This window comes from Pipistrellus kuhlii, unplaced genomic scaffold (assembly GCF_014108245.1).
Source record: "Pipistrellus kuhlii isolate mPipKuh1 unplaced genomic scaffold, mPipKuh1.p scaffold_m20_p_11, whole genome shotgun sequence".
Taxonomy (NCBI): domain Eukaryota; kingdom Metazoa; phylum Chordata; class Mammalia; order Chiroptera; family Vespertilionidae; genus Pipistrellus; species Pipistrellus kuhlii.
Genome location: NW_023425416.1, coordinates 21443101 through 21464292, shown reverse-complemented (window position 1 = coordinate 21464292; position 21192 = coordinate 21443101). Strand labels below are relative to the sequence as shown.

General features: G+C 40.4%; 1 protein-coding gene across 2 annotated transcripts in view; it reads right to left on the bottom strand.

The window, feature by feature from the left end:
* The window catches only part of SYN2 (synapsin II), a 122345-nt gene that overhangs the window by 37253 nt on the left and 63900 nt on the right, over positions 1 to 21192 (bottom strand). The window contains exons 2-5 of one of the 2 annotated variants that reach the window (XM_036431145.2): positions 9506 to 9563; positions 7932 to 8023; positions 5370 to 5526; positions 514 to 615 (exon numbers count right to left, since the gene is read on the bottom strand). In XM_036431145.2, coding sequence (XP_036287038.1) covers positions 514 to 615; positions 5370 to 5526; positions 7932 to 8023; positions 9506 to 9563 — 409 coding nt within the window. The remainder of the gene's footprint in view (positions 1 to 513; positions 616 to 5369; positions 5527 to 7931; positions 8024 to 9505; positions 9564 to 21192) is intronic. The other variant, XM_036431146.2, reaches the window with a different exon arrangement.

Genomic DNA, 21192 nt, shown 5'->3' with positions numbered 1-21192 from the left:
TAGAATGGCCTCAGAGAAGGCATTATGTTAACCTAGTCTTCTCACAATCTTGACAAAGCCAAGGGAAAGAAAGGCTTTGGTAATAATAGCAGGAATAACATCTGAAGGATGCTTCACACTTTCCCAGAAGGCTATTACTTATATTTTGTACCAAATTCAAGATCCTGGTTAGGAATAATTATGTCCATTGGACTTTAAAGTTGGAAAAGAAATTTAACTGGTCCAATGACATGTGGCAGGGCCAGGGCTAGAATCCAAAGAGTGGGATCTTTTGATTACTGATCCATAGGTTTGTTATTTTCTGTTTGATAAAATTCCTTATTTCTGCACTTCCCTATTCTGTCTCCAGGTTTTGGAGACAAGGGACTATAAACTAAAATACAGCCACTTTGACCTCACAAAGCAGGTCTGCAGCTCAGCCACAACTGGAGTTAAGATACTAAAACCCTCTTCAGAGCCCCACAGTTATAATGTGAATAAGTTCAGAGTGGGAATAGAGACCAAAATCCCCACCTGATCACTTACCATCTCTTTGTGGTTGGGATAGTATGTTTGCTCAATTAGTGGGAACTTTTCTCCTCCCAATGCTTTGTAGATGGCCACTAGCTGGGCAAACTGTAAAAGAGAAATAAATGTTTCAGCTAATCTAGACAATTTATAGAAAAGACAAGACAGCAATCTATCAAAAAAAAATGTTTATTGAGCATTTGCTCTGTTGAGGAATTTGTGCTCTGAGGATATAAAAGAGGTGAACAATTCCTATTCTCAAGAAACATATTCTTTAACTGTGTAAATGAGAGTGAGTTAATATTCATTCAGTACTGACTCAATTTTAATGATATTTCATTGAACCCTCATATTAAAGTGAGGAACTGGGTACTTTATCATCTTCATTTTACATATAACACTCAGAGAGGTTATGAAAGTTGCCTAAAGTCACAGAGCTGCAAAGAGGTGAAGCTGAGATTGAAATTTGGTTCTCTAATTCTAAACACCTGCATCTCTAGAAATGGCAACTGATGAAGCTGGATAGGTAACATGGACCAAGTCTTGGAAGTTTAAATGTCAAGCAAAGAAACAGTATCTTTTCCCTATAGGCAGTATGAAGTAATAAGAGCTTGAGCAGGGGAGTAATGAATGAAGCTGTTCTTCAGGAAGATTTTGATGGTCCTGATATATAAGATAGACAGACTCAGTCTTTGTGGGACTTACTACTCATCTAAGAACTGAACTCAGTAGCCCCTTCACCTATGAGAAACCAGAACAGCTCCGTGAAGTATGCATACTTACAGTGTCAGGGTTGAAAGGCCTTTAGCAAATATCTAGCACTCTCTACTCCCCTCCCCCACAATTTTATAAGTGAGGAAGAAACTGAGGCCCAGTCAAATCACTTCTCCAAGGTCACAGGGTTGAGCCAGATTCATAGTCAGGTCCCTTTATTCCCAATTCATAACTCTTCTATTCCTCCAAGTAGCTGCCTTTCAGGCTCTGCAGAAACCATGCTCTTCCTACAGGAAACACAGGTTTCTTCCCTACTCAATCCTTTCACACACACCCCACACACCTATGCCCAGTACACTAGCAGTAAGGATAATTCAGCATCCTTCCTCTAGTGCTACTGGGTTACATCACAGTCTAAGCCCCAATTTCTGGAACTGCTAGAAGGGAAAGTTGCTAGATCAAACCTGCCTTCTATTTATCAGAGAAAGGAAAGCTAGAACATTTTTCCAAAGCTTAGATCCTGTTCTTTATAAGGGATGTTGGCACATGAGCCTGTGGTAAAGGGGCTGGAGTAATAAAAGCTCAGAACTGGGTTATTAGAAAACTGGAGTCTTCTGATTCTTGTTCTGCCTCTACCTTGCTAGGTTTCCTTTGGCAAATGATTTCTCCTTTCCTGGCCTCATTTTCTTGATATACAAAATGAGAGAAATGAACATGAACAGTTCCTCAAACTTTTTACCACAAATAACATCTTTTATTTATTTCCTCCTAAACTCCATCATCAAACTACAGTTTTAAGTGATCATCTCCTTGTGGTCCTTTTGTAGGAAAAGAGAATTTTGTTATTGTTTTTGAAATGCTGGAAAATGTTGAAATTTCGAAATCACTTTCCTAGTGATTGGTTGGTGACTCCAGATCTATAAACATCCACCAGGACTAAAAGCATGAGTCATAGACGAACAAGCCCCTAAGATGTTATTACTGAGAGAGAATTTAGAGAGCTCTGGACCAAACATCTCGTTTTACCAGTGAGGAGACTGATCCTAGAGAAGTGAAGGAAAGCCTCAGCTCCCAGATCATGCCTGGAATTGAGGTTGCCATGTAAAAGGTGCATTCTTCATTGCACCCTGCTGTTCTCACCATTCTATCGTTCTTCAAATTGCTTTGACTATCAAGACCAACACTTCATACCTTTCCTGCCCTCTCTGATTCTCTCCACCACCTCATCTGATCTTCAAGTCTCAATCTGGCTAGACTCCTGCTCTGCCTGAGCTCCCAAGGCTCTTCAGCATCCCCAGCCAGCTCTGCTTAACAACCTCTGTCCTGCTGCAGCCCACGCCCTGGCAAAGCACAAAGACATGTGGGTCCCTATCTTCCCAACATGTGGGAGAGTTACACAGGCACCACACCGATGCCAGAAAGGCCCACGGCACACTCCCAGAGTCCTGGGACAGCCAAGATTAAAAAGGTAGCCAGTTCCCAGGCACTAGTTGGGTCCCTGGTAGCTCACCCTACCCTTCTCAACCTTATTTCCAGCAGCCCCTGTCTGCTCAAGGTACTGGGCCTGGCATCTAACCCCTGCCTTTTTGGAACCTTAGATTAAGTCACAAACATGCAGTCACCAATTAAGCAAATGTAATATTTGATAAGGGTTATTTCCTGTATCTAAAGACAAAAGAATGGATTTGGGACCTGGGGGTGATATTGGCAACAAATAGGAATAAAATGTTCTTTGTAACTACTTATCCAATGAATCAGGAAAGACTTCCTAGAAGAAATGGGACTTCAAGATCAGTCTGAATTTAAAAATTTACACTCATCCCTCTGGAAATAAAACACTTAATTCAATCCTAGTGCATCTGTCTCTAAAAAAAACTTAAAAACGTGACAGGAATTTCAGATAAATCTGTAGCAATATGGTATGAAGATGTTCTTGCTTTCTCTGGAATGCTATTGTCATTGGTAAATCCACTTCTATTTCCAAAATCCAACTGTGCCTGCCCTGACCATTTTATGAGATAGCAGATGTGCTCAGAAACACAGTGATTGATGTAAGGTAGGGCATTTTCCAACCAAATGAGGCCTCACATCAAGGGTACCCGCAATAAAGAAATTTAAGAAAATATCTCAGAGGGACCCTCCTCTCACAGTCAACAATGTTGTCCACTCCCATTAACAGGCAGAGGACAATATATAAAATGCCATTGTTGTGGCAGCTGCTTAGTAAAAATGAAAGGAGAACTTGGTGGCTAGCCAAGAAGCCCTTCTGTTCTCATGCAATGCCAAAAGCAATGTGCTGGGATTGTGAATGGTGAGAATGTGAACCCTCACCAGATACCAGATCTCTGGAGGGGCAAAACCTTAGGCACAGGCTCTCTGATTCTGCCCTCCCTAGCCTCTGGCACAGTTTTGAAACAAAAAGCAGGGAACCAGCTTTTATAAAATACCCCAAATAGTAGGAGATTGTAACAACCCAAGTTAGCAAACTAGTGGCAGGTACTACTATTATTGCTAGTTGACAAAAACAAAACAAAAACAAAACCATAGCATAGAGAGATGTTTAGTCAGTAGGCTGAATAGTGAAATCACTCAGAAAAAAGCTGGTAATAGCAGACTCACCCTGTGTGACTATGAGGGAACCAAATTCTAATAGATATTGAAAGGATGGGGGAAGGACTAGGGCATATGTGCAACAAGGAAGGTCACATGACTAAGGAGAAAGGGTAGGACTCCAGAAAAGAAGTTTGGTGAAGGCCTCATATGTGCTCTTCTGCAAATAGCAAGCCACTCGAATCACACAACTCTTTTAGCCTGTTCCTATAACATTAAGATTCCAGATGCCACAGGCCACACAGAGGGAAAGGCTGAACAAGTGGAGGTTGGGAATCCAACCTCCCTCCTCAAGAACAGCTCCCAGATCTAACTTCTCATTCATTGTTCTTTCTCTTATACTGTCAGATCTTGCTGGCTTCCAAGGGAACAGGAAAACTAAGTTCAGGTGTGAAAAAAAAAAAATCAAGAGCAGAGGCAATGAATCTAGTTGGTTAAAACATTCCCTCCAGTTCCCTGAGTGGTGGAGATACTTGGGGTCCAGGAACTTCAAAATCAGCTACCAGTGTCTTGCAAGCTAGTGTGTGAAAACTGAAATTTGATTTCTGAAAAACAATAAGAAAAGGATGTGATTAGGGGCCTTCTGACAGGACCAGGATGGAGTAGCAGAGTTACAGGAGCTGTGTTGCCCCAGCTATCAGAGGGGAGACCAGAGCATCCCCATAGCCATCACAGGTCACTCTCCCTCCTAGCCTCACTTTCTCTCTGCTCAGAAGATTCCTCTGCCTCCTAGATTTCCAGACTGGCCAAGGAAGAAAACAGCAGCTTCTTCCTCACATGCTAACTTAATTTATGTGAGTGGCAGTACAATCTAGAGAAATCCTGGTTCTATAACTTTGGTTATAGATTAATCTTTTCTGGGTCTCATTTCTTTATAAAAAGTGATAATAATGATAATAATATCTTCCTTTGAAGGTTATTGTGAGGATTAAATAAAATTAAAATGGGAAAATCTCAGAGGTTAGCACCATATAGTAAGTGGTTTTACACTCTTTGCTTTCCTTTTTTAATTTTCATATATCTACCATGAAGGGCAGAGATTTGATTATCCCTAAGGGCACTTACATCTCATATAAGTGTCTGATTCATATGTTTATAGATAAATCTGACTTTGAGGTTGTTAAAACACTTGATAAGACTGTCACTAACACCCCTCTGAGATGGACCATCCCCTTGATCCCCACTGGCCTCAGACCTTTCCAATGGTTAGACCATTCAAAGGCAAGAAATAGTTATTTTTATCGTTGTATTCTATGGCTGAGGGCAGAGTTTACAGACTTGTAAGGGCTTCTGCACAGAATCTTGATGTGACTTTGTAGTAAGGCCAAAGGTCCACTATGCAGCTAAGGTGCCCCAGGCCATGATGATTATGTTTTCTTATGAGAGTCTATCTTTCCCATGTTCCAGCTGAAGCTCCTCCCACATCCTTTCAACTGGCACCTACTGCATCTTGTTTACCAGTGGTCCCTCCTGGGGGACTGGGAGATATAGGACCCGGGTGCTACCTTTTTACCTTGAGGGAAGGGAACCTCACTTACCACCCATGGCTTGTCACAGAAGTTGTAAATGGATTCAAGTGAGTTGATGCTGGGGAGGCCTGCATACTGCATGCCAATGATTAGGTGTCGGAAGTCCTCATTCTCCGCCATGCCAAATGCATGCTGCCGGATAAGCACAAAATCTGGCCGGAAGGACCTGGTAAAAAATGTAGAGGTAAGTTTGCCATTAACCAGCACCTCAGGTGGTACATCACCTTGTCTCCCATTTCCAAAGCCCAAGACAGAGAAGGAGTCTTAGGGGCCACCTGGTCCAAGTCCCTTATTTTATTATTATTTTTATTCTTTATGGACTAAAACTGACGTATTATGGCACATCTCAAAGAGAAACACATTCTTTTTGTTGTTGTTAATCTTCACCCAAGGATATTTTTTCCATTGATTTTTAAAGACTGAAAAGGAGGGGGAGAGACAAAGAGAGAGAGAAACATTGATGTGATAGAGACACATCAAATGGTTGCCTCCTGCATAAACCCAACTGGGGCCAGTGACCACACCTGCAACCAACGTACGCGCCCTTGACTGGAATCAAACACATGACCCTTCAGTCCGCAGGCCAACCCTTCAAATACTGAGCCAAACTGGCTATGGCTGAGAAACATATTTCTAAAATTCCCTTATTCCTCTGGGTTAAGCATTGCTTTTTTATAAGGTACAAATGCCCTCAGGAGGGAAGAAACACTTTTAGATCCTCACACCTTAAGTGAAAAGAATTTTTCCTATCACTATGGGGTAGTATAAAAGTTGAAGCTCCTTGTAGCTACAGAATTGGTATTCCAAGGGATCCCAGCAGATACTGTCCTGCTTTGAGTCCATAAAGCTACTCCTTAAAATAGGCAATGTCCTCATCAGCCCCCAGGAGAGCGAGGGTCCAGGCTGGCTGAGACTAGATGCCAGACTTCCCAATGTTATTCTTCCAAAGCAGACACTAGGGAGAGGTATAAATATTTTTTGCAGAACTGAGGTTGAGCAACAGCTACAGGAAACACTGAGAGTACAGAATGTTCTCATGCATGGGAAGGCTCCCTGCATTTCTCCTCTAGCCAGCAAAGCTCTTAACCATAGCTGCCCTATAGGACCAGGGCCCCTATGTTTATGCCCTTACTCCTGAGGAACCTCATCTTCTCAGAAATTCAATTCTGTGGCAGCATCCACCCTCAAGGCTCTAGGACTCAGTAATTTCACAACATATGCAATGATCTACCTGGTTCTCTGCCCAGGCACCTATCCAACCTCCCACTACAGCTACAGTCCCACCCAGGTGCAAAAATCAATCTTTTAAAGTGGGGGTGAAAGGAGCCCTCCTCTGTCACTCAGGAGACTTAGCATCAAGTGCTGGAGCTGCTCTGACCTCCTAGTGCCCCAATTCTGGGAAACTGGCTTCAGCTGTATACCTAAGATCAAATCTTATATTCCAGTTATAGGAATTGAGCTCTAGATTTGTGACCAGCTCTTGATTTCTTATACTGGAACCTGGAAAGGCCTGCCTTATTCTTGCCAGATCCCATAACACCTATAACTACCTGCTTGTGTGCATATGTCCCTATGACTCACTCTACCTGCAGCTTGAGAAACCCATTATCTCTCCCCAATCTCACTCCCATATGGACAGACATCTCTTTTTCTGTCCTCCTCCTTAGTCTCCATTATGAATGAACTGAAGATAGACAAACTCATATTTCCTGTTGTTAGGTTCCAGACACCTGAGTTTTGCCTGTCCTGTCACTGACCCAGTTCCTATTGGACACTGGAGGCCTCAGTATCAGGGTATTGCAGACTGGTACAGGGAAGAATGTAGTAAAGACTCTTCCCGGAGCAAGACTCACACATCTGAAAACCTGAAGCCACACTGAGCCCTTGGTAAGAATAATACTGTGGAAATCATTTTCCCAATCTGGCATTCTCACCACCTCCCTCACAGAAATGGTGTATTATGTGCCCATTGCACTACCTGGCATGTAAGTGCTCTGTAACTGAAATTTTTCTTCCATTCATAATGTCCCTTCTGACTTAGGTTCTCCTATTAGAGTTGTGAGTTCCCAGGGATGATGAATATAGAAATATCACAGGACTGGGAGTTGAGAGAATGCACATAGAACACAGGGCTCTGCTAACAACTCACTAAGTCAATGGCAAATCAATGGATAATAAAAGGCTGAACTAGATTGGAGGTTTTCAGACTTTATTTTTAAGCAACAGAATATTGATTTCCAGGGAAAATATATGCAGAGATAAAAGCACATGGCTATCCTGGTTGAAGTGGAGCTGGAGTCCTGGAACCCCTCTAACAGGAATCCAGTTACCTCTACGTAAGCTCTTAGTCCACGAAGCTTTCTCTACCATTGGACTAAGAGCTCCATGCGGCAGCAGCTGGTTTCCTCTGTCTTCCTGTACACATCTGCACAGCACACATCATTAAGTTCTACACATTATACATAGTAATATAATCCCACTCCAACACTTGATTTTGAAACTGCCTCTGCAAGCCAGAGATGGTAATTCTGGAGACAGTGACAGTAACCCTGAGGAGAGAAAGGACCTTACCGGACAACCTTTGTGCCATTCCGGAGTACCTGCATATCCACAGCACAGGTCCCATCTGCATGGGCCACCAGGTTGAGATCTGAAAATTCTGCCTGGAAAATAACAATAGGGATCAGGAAGGTAATTTCAGATTATGTGTTTTTTACTATGGTGAAAAGTAAATAAAAATAACAGTAGAGGAATAAGTTCACAGTCCTAACTTTGCCAAATCCTCCACAAAGCAGCATCAATAACATCCTCACCACCAAACATTTTATTTACAATTTTCAAAGCACTCTCACAAACTGATCTCATTTAACTCATAGCAACTCTATGAGGCAGGAGGAAGAGATAAAAAGCAGTTAAGTAACTTTGCTAGACAAAAAAAAAACACAAAAAAAACTTATTTTTGACAGTAAAGAAGCAAAACTCAGGTCTTCAAACTCCCAGCCCAGCATCCTTTGTGCTGCGTCTCTGAGAGCAGGACTGTGAACCAGGGCAAACATGCGCTTTATCGGGTTCAGCATAAAAGCACTAGGTTTTAGATTAGGCAACTGGGTTTTAGTTCTGCTTTACTCCCAACTAGCTGTGTACAACATTAGGCAAATTACTTATACTCTCTGGAGGAAAAGTTTCTCCCATGTGTAAAATGGGGGGAGAAAATTGTCCTAGCTAGGTGGCTCAGTAACCTGAAGGGTTGCACGTTCAATTCCTGGTCAGGGCACATACCTAAGATGTGGGTTCAATCCCCATTTGAGCAATGTATGGGAGGCAACTGGTCAATATTTCCCTTCTCTCTCCTCTCTTCTCTTCTCACTCTCTTCTTTCCCCTCTCTCTAAAAATCAATGAAAACATATCCTTGGGTGAGGATTTAAAAAAAGGAAAAGTTCTTATCAACCCTGTCTATATAACAACTTATTTTAAGAACTGAATGCAATGCAATAATGGATAAAGAAGTACTCTGTAAACCACAGCACACTGTGTAAGGAATAATAAGTTCTATTATTAGATTGAAAATACATGCATTACTGAAATTGCATATCCCCCACTCTCTACCCAATGGATCTAATTTCTATTTATCATGAAGCAAAGAATAGAGGAAGAAAAAAAATGAAACTTTCAGGACTTTACTGCATTAAAACAGGTGTTCTTTTCTAAGTTCTCTCTGAAGAGTATGACCTTAAGCCCAGAGTAGTCACCACTGGAGGCCACACACCTGAATGCCAAACATGTGCCTACCGAGGAATACCATGCCACCAATAACGTGAAGCTGTGGCCAGTGTTTTGGAAAGACATTCCTAAGGCTTTCCTCAGCCTGAGAACCCTGCATTACATGAAGGACCTAAGAGCTACACTATTTGCCTCTCTTTGGACACCAGAACCATGATAAAAAGTCAGAGAAATTCAAAGATACAGCCTTCAGGACTATGTCTCATAAAAAGAAAAGCCCTGGGGAAAGGGTGGGATTCAAGAGATAGTCTGTAACCCAGTGAAGGATGCTGTCTTCCATTCAGCAGGAATAGATGGTTCACTCTGGAATGCCAACAGGGATTGATGATGATGCAGATGCAGCTCTGGGCTTTAGGCTGATTACCTGTTCCACTTTGATATCATAATCTCCAAGGACTTTTTTGCCCCGAAAGCACTTGGCCCTGGAAAAATAAAAATAAAAATAAAAACCACAAATTAGTTTTGTACAAGTTGAGGTCAGAAATTCATTATCACAAAGATGAGCCTACAGCAGACAGAACCTCAGAATGACAATCAAGAGACATGAGTTAGGGTTAGAGCCTAACTTTGCAATTGGATCACCATGATTGAGAGCCTCAAGCAAACCACTTCCCCACCTATAAAATAAATCAAATCACTTTTCACTCTCATGTTTTGTAATTCTATATAACAATTAGCTAATATGCTAATTCAACCAACTGGGAGTTAGATGTGCACTGACCACTAGGGGGCAGCGCAGAACCTGGCAGTGCTGGCAGAGGGTGGCAGTGGAGGTGCTGCTGGCCCCCTATGGGCCCCAATGAGATGGTGGAGCAGGTAAGCAGATGGCGCCAGGCCAAGGTGGGTGCGAAGTGAGGCTCCTGAGGCAGCTGGCAGCTGCTAGGGACCCTACCCGTGCACAAATTTTGTGCACTGGGCCTCTAGTCTATATATATAAGTGCCTAAGCGACCATCTGACCATTCAACCATTCACCCAGTAGTTATGATGCCCAATGACCACCGGGGGCTAACACTCTAACCAGTAGAGGAGGGAGCCTGATTCCTCGTGAGTTACCGTGTTTCCCCGAAAATAAGATATCCTCCGAAAATAAGACCTAGCACATGGAAAGATAAGACATCCCCTGAAAATAAGACCTAGCACAATTTTGGGAGAAAAAAATTAATATAAGACACTGTCTTATTTTCGGGGAAAGGGTAGGTTACTGCTGGGACACTGTTGGCCCTGAATCTGCTTCACCCGTACCCCAGACCCATCAGGGAATGTCAGAGAGTTGGTTTCCACCCAATCCCCACAGACCAGGCTGAGAGACCCCACCAATGCACGAATCTGTGACAGGGCCTCTAGTTTTATAATATCTCTGGTCTTTTGGCTACCAAAGAAATCTAAAAGTAGGAATTTCTCTAATATTATTCCTGGTAAAGACTAAGTCAATCTTCTATAGTTTCCTTATCTTCCCCCATCTGAGATTTCACTCTGATTTTCTATTTGGTTTCCACCTTTTAAAGTTTACTTTTTAAAAAAACTTATTCATATCTATACTTCAAAAAGAATGTGAGGCTACCAAAAAAAGAAGAAAAAAAAAGAGAGAAGGATGCTAAGTAAAACTACTATAGTTTAACACAATACCTATTATGTATTTCTGAGCAATCAAGAAAATGAGTCAAGCCTTGGCCAGCTAGCTCAGTTGGTTAGAGCATTGTAATAGTACACCAAGGTTGTAGGTTCAATCCCAGGTCAGGGTACATACAAGAATTAACCAATGAATGCATCAATAAGTGAAACAACAAATCAGTGTTCCCCCTCTCCCTCCCTCCCTTCCTCTATCTCTAAAATTAATAAATTAAAAATTAAAAAGAAAGAAAATGAGTCAAGCTGTTATATAGTATTTATTATCTTCCCATTTTGTCATGGGTCTGGAGGAACCTCACATTAATGCATTAATGGCTCCTCAGTCTCTGGTAAACAGATTGTGTTATGCTTATATTTATATCCATTCCTACTTTATCCTTAACCTGTCATCCCTGACATAAGAGTTTTTTATCTGTCTACTTTGGCTGGTTCTCCATTTGTAAAAAGGGCCTTTCCACACTGTACCTGTTGGCTAGGTTGGCTTGCTTTCCCAGTGCTTAAAGTTTCAAATTAGCATGTTTCACCAAAGATTTTCTAGAAATCCTTCTCCAAAATGAAGGAATATATTAAAATATTGGACATCACATTCTAGAAACTGTGTATTACTTGCTTTCAATAACACATTTAATCCTCTTAACTTATGAGATAGGGGAAAAGGTCTTTATTTTCAAGATGAGGAAACCAAGATTCAGAGGAGGAAAATGTCATAGGGCAAGTTAATGGTGGAGCAGGTGAGCAAGCATTCACCCCAAGTCTGAGTCCAGTAATTTGTCACTGCATAGCACTATCTCCCTGTTGATTCATTCTCTCTATCTTCACTCCCACCATCACAAAAACTGACTTGTCATGTGTACTGCACTGCATGTGCTCCCCTCCACACACACACCCATTTCCTTCTTCCGCTCAAAAGGGACTTGATGTTGTAGTTCCACTACAAATACTTCCTATCTTGGTTCCTGTGAACTATCCAGGACCAGGCCAAGCTATTTCCTTTCCTCTCTTAGTTCTGGAACAGTCCGTTCTAGGAAGTTGTCATTTGTCCTATCCAAGTCCCTGGCCACCCTCAAATTGCTCCTCAGAGGCATTCAGCCATCCTGGAGTTGAATCACTGAAGTCCATCCCCCCACCTCTGTCCTAATTCCTTACTAAGCTTCTCAGTTTGCTTCCAGGACCCTGTTCAACATTCAGAGTTCAGCAAGCCCCTTGGGCAAGGGACCTATAGCAAGCATATCCCGTCCCTTTGGCAACTGTTTCGTCTTACTGGTTTAAATAATAGTCTATACATGGTACTATCATTGCTCTGCTGATTTTGGATTCTGTAGGACTTTGTCCATGACTATAAAAGGGAGGAACTAGAAAATATGACCCATGTGGCTCCTTTTTGGTTAGGTGTGCTACCTTGTTACCAGCAATGCTTTTTGGATGCTTCCTCCCATTTTCCATCTCAATATAGCTCTACTTCTCTGAGGTAAGTCTCAAAGACATTAACAGTAACTTCTCATCCTTCCATTAACAGTAGGTACATTCCTTGCCTTATTTATTTCTTACAACTCTGTGAAGTAGCTAGGACAGATAGTGCTGTTCATTTGACCAGTGGATAAACTGAAACCCAGAGCAGTTAAATAATATGCCCAAATCACACACACACACACACACACACACACACACACACACACACACACACTCTCTCTCTCTCTCTCTCTCTCTCTCTCACACACACACACACACACACACACACACACACACAAATCATCAGAGTTAAGTTTAGAACTAAGAGTTTATATCTAGATGCCAAAGTTTTTTAATTCACTCATTTATTTTGTAGGTTTTGAGTACTAATATTGAAGTATATTTATAGGTTCTGGCTGGGTTTATCTGCCACTTCCTGCATCTGCCCATTAACCAAGTTGGCTAATGATACTGTTTTCATGCCTTCTCCACACCCCCACCTCACCAATGATCTTAATGCCTTTTCCTTAAGGTAATTTGTCCTGTTAGAAATCTTAGTCTGTATTTCCTGGCTCCAGGTCACTGACCTCTCTTGGCCGAGCTACAATCATATAAAAAAGGAGCCAGGATGGCAGGCAGTTGGGGCACAAAACCTTCTTCTGGAGAATGAGCACATTCTCCCAATGGCCTTTGGATATTTTGATTCCAGGTATTTTGAAAATTTTTGCAGCTTACAAACAAGAAACAAAAGATTTCCTGATACTAAGAGCACTGTTAGGAGGCAATCTGCTAGAATCCAGAAGGATTCTGGATCACAAGGCTCTGGATCACAGTCTGGGTGGGAATCCTAGCTGTGCCCTCTCCAGGCTGTATGATCTTAAACAAATGGCTTAAAATGATGTGTGTGTGTGTGTGTATATATATATATATATATATATATATATATATATATATGTCAAAGAATAAATCAAAGGACAAAATAAAAAATAAGTTTATCCTTCCCCATTCCTCTATCATCACACATACTTCCCATTATCAGTGCAAGCATATCCTTCCAGTGTGTGCATATAGCTGCATACATAAATGTTTCAATATGACACCATCCTATATAACAAAAGACTAATATGCAAATTGACTAAATGGTGGAACTACCGGTGGCTATGATGCGCACTGACAACCAGGAGAAGACGCTCAATGCAGGAGCTTCCCCTGGTGGTCAGTGTGCTCCCACAAGAGAAGCGCCATTCAATTAGAAGCCCTGACCCAGACTCACGGCTGGCTGGCTGGCTGGCGAGCACAGCTGCATGGCAGGATGTCCCACTGCCGACTTAGGCCCACTCCCAGGAGGAACAGGCCTAAGCCGTCAGTAGACATCCCCCAAAGGCTCCCAGACTGCAAGAGGGCACAGGCCGGGCTGAGGAAACCCCCCCACCCTTGAGTGCATGATTTTCGTGCACTGGGCCTCTAGTACTATGTGAACTCTTCTTTTTTGAACTTTGATTTTTATTGCACTTAAAAATACATCTTCTTAAAAAATATATTTTTATTGATTTCAGAAAGAAATGTAAGGAGAGATAGAAACATCAATGATGACAGAATCATTGATCAGCTACCTCCTCCATGCCCTACACTGGGGATCAAGCCTGCAACCTGGGCATATGCCCTGACCAGGAATCCAACTATGACTTCCTGGTTCATAGGTCAACACTGAGCCACACCGGATGGACAAAAAAATACATCTTAGTGATATGTTTTCATCACATATTGATAGACCTCTTTCTTAACAGTTGTATGAAATTCCACTTGAAGGTCTTACAGTAATCTAAACCGTATTTATTGATAAGCATTTACATCTCCAGTTTTTTGGGTTGTTTGTGCTATAACAATGTTACAATGGCTTACATTTAAAAATATATCCATAGGATAAAGAATTTAATTTTTTCTAGCTTTACTATAGTATATTTGACAACTATATATATATATATATATATATATATATATATATATATATACACACACACACACACACACACACACACACACACACATACACACTTGGTGAAATGGGATTACCACAATCAGCTTAACATATCCATCACCTCACATAGTTATCATTTGTGTGTGTGTGTGTGTGTGTACTGAGCACACTTAAAATCTACTCAGCAAATATCAAGTATACATACAGTATTATTAACTATATTCACCACGTTGTACATTAGAAAGACAATTTATTGCAAAATTGCTGGTGCAATGAATAGGCACAGTTAAAGTTTTACTGATAGTTCCACACTGCCCCCAAACCAAAAAAAAAGATTATAGCTCCTGCCCAGTGTTTGAAAGTTTGAAAAAAGTTATTAGTCTATAATATGCACACATACATAGTTCCCTCCTTAGGCTGGGCCCATTAAAAATGCACAGTATGGACTTTCTGGCTAGCAGTCATGTCAAATCAATCCAAATTCACCCCCTTGTGCTCAGTCCTAAACAGAACCCAAGATGTACATCCTTGAAGCACAGACTAAAAATACCTACGGGTGCCTGTGTTGTCAATTTCCCCCTATTGTGACATTTTCTTAACAAGCCTAGCAGCTGAGGATGTATGTGAGTTTAATGGCTTGCAGCTTCCTTGATGGACCATCTCCCCTTATTGCTAAAATGAGTAGAGGCTTCTAGATTTAACTCTTCTTACTCAAGGCACTGAATACTCTCATCCATTCCCATTACCTACCAAGAAAGGCTCATGAAGCTGAGGAGCATTATTTCAGAAACTTCTCTGATAAAGCCACCTCCAAAGTTGACCCAACCAAGGCAATCCCAGCTTAAATATCTCCTTCTACATGCATGGGATAATGGAGAAAGGTCTAGAAACAAGAGCCAGGGAAGCTGAGTTCAGGCTTAGTTCCATCACTTGTCAGGTATGTGTTTGGGGTAAGCAAATGCCCCTCTAAGCCTCAGTTTCCTCTTACATAAAAGCTAATAATAGCAAATATTCAATATGTGCTAACCACTATTCTAAGTATTTTATGTACTTCACCCTCATTTAATAATACCTGAGTCACAGGTAGTAGTGAAAACTTAATGAAGCCAGATGAGAATAACTGACATTAACGTGTTGGAAACTCTAAAATGCAATGCAAATATGAAGTACTATAAGCAAAATGCAACAGACATTTATATACCAGGTATTATTGCTGTTTTACTTACCACAGCCAACATGGCTTTTTCCTCTTCTGAACTTTCATCCCATTTATTGTGTGCTCATATTTGGCTCATAGCATCATCATCTGATACCACCTTTTGAGATTATGTAATGATTCAAAGCAAGGATCATGTGAGCCCTGGATTTTCCAGAACATTTTGAATTTTAAATATTATTTCCTTTTATCAGATTATATTCTCTGAGCTAAGTAAAGTCTGTACAATTATAATCATTGTATCTAAAATTTTCCAATCCATTCACTGAGCTGTGTACTTAGTAAATTCACAATCAGAGCTTGCTTATTGACTGGAGATGTTAGGAGTGATGTGGTTTGGGCTGGACAAATATAGAAAACCAGAAGAGAATTCAGTGGACTGAGTCTCCCTCTGCAGGCCCAGCCATCTTCTCCTGTGTTCTTGCATGTCTATATGTAGGGTGTGATGCTCTTTCTTCTCTATCCTTACATACATGAAAATTTGTTGTCAATTCCATCCAACTGGAACTAAAAGACCTAAAAACGGCCTCCCTAGATGGCTGAGGTTTGCACAAGGATCAAAACCTCAAGCTAAAATATAAAAGCACTAATAATGCATTTACAGTCTCTCGAAGTCACTTAGGAAGAAGGCTTTCTCCCTAGAAACTAGTACATAGTAAATACATAGCTCTGGAAACTAGTACATAGCACTGATTTGGACATTTACCTTTAACAAGGTGCTTAGTCTCTGGCTCTCACTGGCTCTAATTCAGGTCTTGTTCTTTCCCAAGCATCTTCAGGTATCAAGAAGTCAGAAAATATATTAGAAATAGTAGAGACTACCTATTTCCCACCCTACATGCAAAGGGTAAAATCAGGGCTGCAGATCTTAAAGAGAATTTGTGAGCATCTGCTCCCACCTACTGGCAAGATGTGGACTGCAGACACGCTGCAGTCAGCCAATTGAACAGTCAGACTCCACTGGACCAGGGACATCCCTCCAGGTGCTTAATTGCTGATCTGACAAACCATGCCTGAAAATTAACTTTTTTCTAAAAGGTGTATGTCTACACACCCCAAGCTAAACAGTTGGCTTTTTGCAAACTGTATAAAAAGGTCTGTGGTTTGTCAGTAAATTCAGCAACAATTTACTGAACACAAAGTGGTAGGTGCTGGAAATAGAAAAATGCATTAGCATTTCCCAAGTTGAAAAACACTGACTAGAAAAGGAAAAGGAGATCCATATGGGTAATTGCTAAGGTCCCTTTCAACTCTTAGGATTTATAGTAGTACTCACGTTCTCACCTTTCAACCTTTTCTTTTAAAAATATTTACAAAACAACTAAAACAGCAAAGGTTTCATATAGCTCAAAAAGACAGTGAAAAGTGAATTTCCTCTACCTTATTACCCCCACTTCATTTTATTAATTTATTGGGGTGACACTGGTTAACGAAAGTATACAGTACTGTATGTTTACCACCCAAGTGTGTCTCTACCCATCCCCTCTATGCCCTCCTCTGCCCATCCCGTTTCCTCTACCTTCAAGAAGCTCACAGGTTAGTGGAGAGCAGAAGCATAAGTAAAAGATCTTACTATAAGGCATATAAGCTGTAGCAGGAGTACAAACAAGGAACTGTGGGAAACCCAAAGGAGAGAGTTCTCACTGCCTGGAGAAGTCTGGGAAGGCTGAATTTTGAAGAATTAGCAGAAATCTGCCTCATAAGGAGGAATTAGAATGGAAAGGTGGCTGCAAAGGCACAAAGGCTGTTTGAGCACAGAGCAAAGCAGTGGACCAGCTGACTGCAGGGAGGGCACTGTGGGGTAAGCAGGGAGAGCTCAGTCTCCTGAGAAAGAGAAGAGGTTAACTGGCAAAGGGCTTCAAATGTCAGGCTGAGTAGCTGGAACTTAATAGTTAGCTTCCAAAAAATTTTTTTAAACTTCTTATTATGAAAAAATTCTATTTTCAATAGTTATCATTATTTTACCAATATTTTTCATCTATCACCTTCAACTATTATTATTGAGACTATTGTTTAAGTGTTTTTAAGGAAAATCCCAAATAACAAACATGTCATTGCTCCTGTAAACTTTTGAGTATTATCTCTGATAATGATAAGTTTTATTGTGGTAATATATATATAACAAAATTTGCCATTTTAACCATTTTTAAGTGTACAATTCAGTGGCATTAAGTACATACATGATGCTGTGCAACCATCATCACTATTCCCAAAACTTTTTAACCATCCCAAACAAACTCTGAGCTATTAAGCAATAACTGCCCATTCCTCTCTCCTCCCAGTCCCTAATAACCTCTAATCTATTATCTTTCTATGAATTTGCCAATCATAGGGTAATGCCTTTTTAATAATTTATTATTTAATAATTCATAATAATTTTAACAACTTCATTGAATCTATTCAGGCATACCTCATTTTATTGCACTTTGGAGATAACAGCATTTTCATCAATATCAAGGCAAGATCCTCCACCAGCAAAATGAAGACTCAGATGATGGTTGGCATTATTTAGCAATAAAGTATTTTTAAATTAAGGTATGTATGTTGTTTTGTAGATATACTATCATACGCTTCATATACTATAGTATAAGCAAAACTTTCATATGCATAGGAAAACTGAAAAATTTGTCGGACTTCATGCACTAGTTGGGTTTGCTCACTGGTTAGAGCACTGGCCTACGGACCAAAGGGTCTGGTGTTCAATTCTGGTCAAGGGCACATGTCTCTATGGCAGGCTCAGAAACCCGGCTCCAGCTGGGGCATGTGAAACCAATAAATATGTCACTCTCACATGCACGTTTCTCTGTCTTGCCCCCTCACTTATACTCTCTCTATAAATCAATGGAAAAAATACCCTTGGTCAAGAATTAACAACAACAAATTTGTGAGACTTGCTTTATTGCAATATTAATTTTATTGCGGTGGTCTTTGAGGTATGCCTATATTCAAGTTTTCCCAAATGTCTCCAAAAATACTATCAAAGATTTTAAGCAAAGGGGGTGGGGGAGAGAGGAACAATGGGTAAGAGATTAACCAATGACTTATATGCATGCATATAAGCATAACCTATGGACACAGACAGTAGGGGGGTGAGGGCTGAGCGGTGGGAATGGCCAGAGAGAGGTCATTGGGGGGTGGGGGGAGGAGATATATGTAATACTTTAAACAATAAATAATTTTTTAAAAGATTTTAAGCACAGAGGTGGCATGATTAACTGTGCCTAAGATCTGAGAGACCATTTAGTCTGTAATACAGAAGAGATTGGTGCATTTACTGGTGCAATAACTAGACTTCAGGACTTGCTTTTTTACTGGTACATGGCAAACACATAACTATTAGACAGCACTCACCTAATAATTCAGTGGATCATTTGATTGATTAGGCCTAGGAACTTAGAATCTATCTGGGAAATGACAGTGATATTAAAAAGTAGAATTTAGTCCAACCAGTGTGGCTCAGTGATTGAGCATTGACCTATGAACTAGAAAGTCACAATTTGATTTCTGTTCAGAGCACATGTCCTAATTTCGGGCTCGATCCCCAGTGAGAGGTGTACAGGAGGCAACTGATCAGTGACTCTCTCATCATTGATGTTTCTATGTCACTCTCCCTCTCCCTTCCTCTCTGAAATCAATACAAAATTTTTTAAAAATATATTTTATTGATTTTTTACAGAGAGGAAGGGAGAGAGATAGAGAGCTAGAAACGTTGATGAGAGAGAAATATCAACCAGCTGCCTCTTGCACACCCCCCACTGGGGATGTGCCCGCAACCAATGTACATGCCCCTGACCGGAACCGAACCTGGGACCTTTCAATCCGCAGACCGACGCTCTACCACTGAGCCAAACCGGTTTCAGCTCAATACAAAAATTTTTTTTTAAAGGACTTAATGAAGTGATAGAAAATGGTATAGAATTCCTAGTACAGATGTTCTGGAACAGTGACATAAATGAGAACTAAAATAGTCAGATAGGACCTTACATTGGTAAAAGGGTTCTAATTGCAAATTTGGACTTAATCTAATTCATGAACCATAAAACTTTCTTTCAGTACACAGGGAAATGCCTGTTATGGAGTTAGTTTAGGAATAAGAAAGGAAGAATAGAAGTGAGCATTTTTCTGGATAAAGGCAAATCCTGTGGCTTGTCCTTCAATTATTAATTCAGTGATTAAGTTGTTAAACCAAATGCTCTGCAACTAAAGCACTTCTTAGATAGAAAGCGAGCTGTGTGGTGTCTCAGTTAACATTTATATAAACGATCTGGAAAAGAATGCATGGGAAAATTGCCAAGTTTGCAGATGGCATTCAGCTCTTCCAGGGATTAAAATGCCAAGCTGATTAGGGATAAACTGAAAGATGATGTGAACGTGGGCAGAAAAGTGGCAGAGGAGTTTTAATGTGACTAAGTGTAAGAAAACATTCAGGGGAAATAATCTTATCAGGAGATCATGAGTGTTCAACTACAATCCAGTAGAGGAACCTAAAATGACAGAAAATAGTTTTTCTTAAGATATCAGTCCTGTGAAATGTCACAAAGCACAAAAAGATCAAGGAAGTGAAAGGTGAAAAAATCTTGAAAATGGATTGAAAATTCAACATTAAGGGGTTTTTACACTCTTAAGTACCTCATCTTATACAAGTCTTAGTACTTTCATACTGTGTTTGTAATAAGGAGTATCAGTTCCACTTATCTACATACAAATGACATGATAAAAGTAGAAATAGCCCAAAGGAAAAACAGAACAAAATGAAAAGGCTGAAATAATGAGTCTCTTTTCAGTCTTTTAAGCTAAAGATCCAATGGTGACAGAAGAGTGTGGAGGGAAAGAGAACCCTGAATGACTACATATTTATTCATCCCAAATAACCAAATTAATCTTACCATTTTTCATGCCTTCCTGGAATATCATCTCAATGTATTATTGGTTTTATAGGAAAATGAGGCTCACATGTTCAATGGTAGCATTTAGTAGGTGGCAGAGCTAGTTGGTAAAATTAAATCTCAGTGCTTCTGATGATCAGGTTTAGAAATTGTATATACTTCATTAGATGGGAACTGTACTCTCTCTTCATCTTTGTATTCCCAATATTTGTCCTACTATTTGGCACAAAGTAGATGTTTAGGAAACGTTAATGGGGTTATTTAATTGAATATAGTTAGACATTTGGAGGTTAATATCAGAGAGGGCAACCATGCACAATCCAATTGAGTCTCAGATTTATAGGTCTCTGATAATACCTACTTAGTCCTCTGGAGTTTATAAAATTTATGAGACACTCCTCCCCCCCCAAAAAAAAACAAACAAAAAAAAAAACCAGCAATCTCAAGGCCCTGAAAATGACTAATTTCTGAGTAAATAGCCCAGCTGTGACTTCAGTTGGGAACAGCAAATCATTTTTTCTGAGCAGATTTTATGAAAGTCTTCTATTTGGGGAATAATTAAATGACACACTATCACAGGATAACAAGATTATCAAATGGGGAGGGGGGGGATCCGGTATCTCAGAAGAACACATAATGGGAAGATTAGATGCATTTGTCTATAATTACAGCGGAGCTACAGAACAGAATGCTTTGGAGTCATGGAACATATTCTCTTTCCATGACTTGCTTATAAAATTAAATCAGGCTGATTTGATACTGGGCCAAACTGGGTCAGTTATAAAGTTTTAAAGTGCTCTGGAGAAACACTGAGCATATGTAATTTTCAAAAGATATGGATTTATTTTATGTCAGATAAATAGGGTTCCTGGCATTGAAAAAATATCCAAGT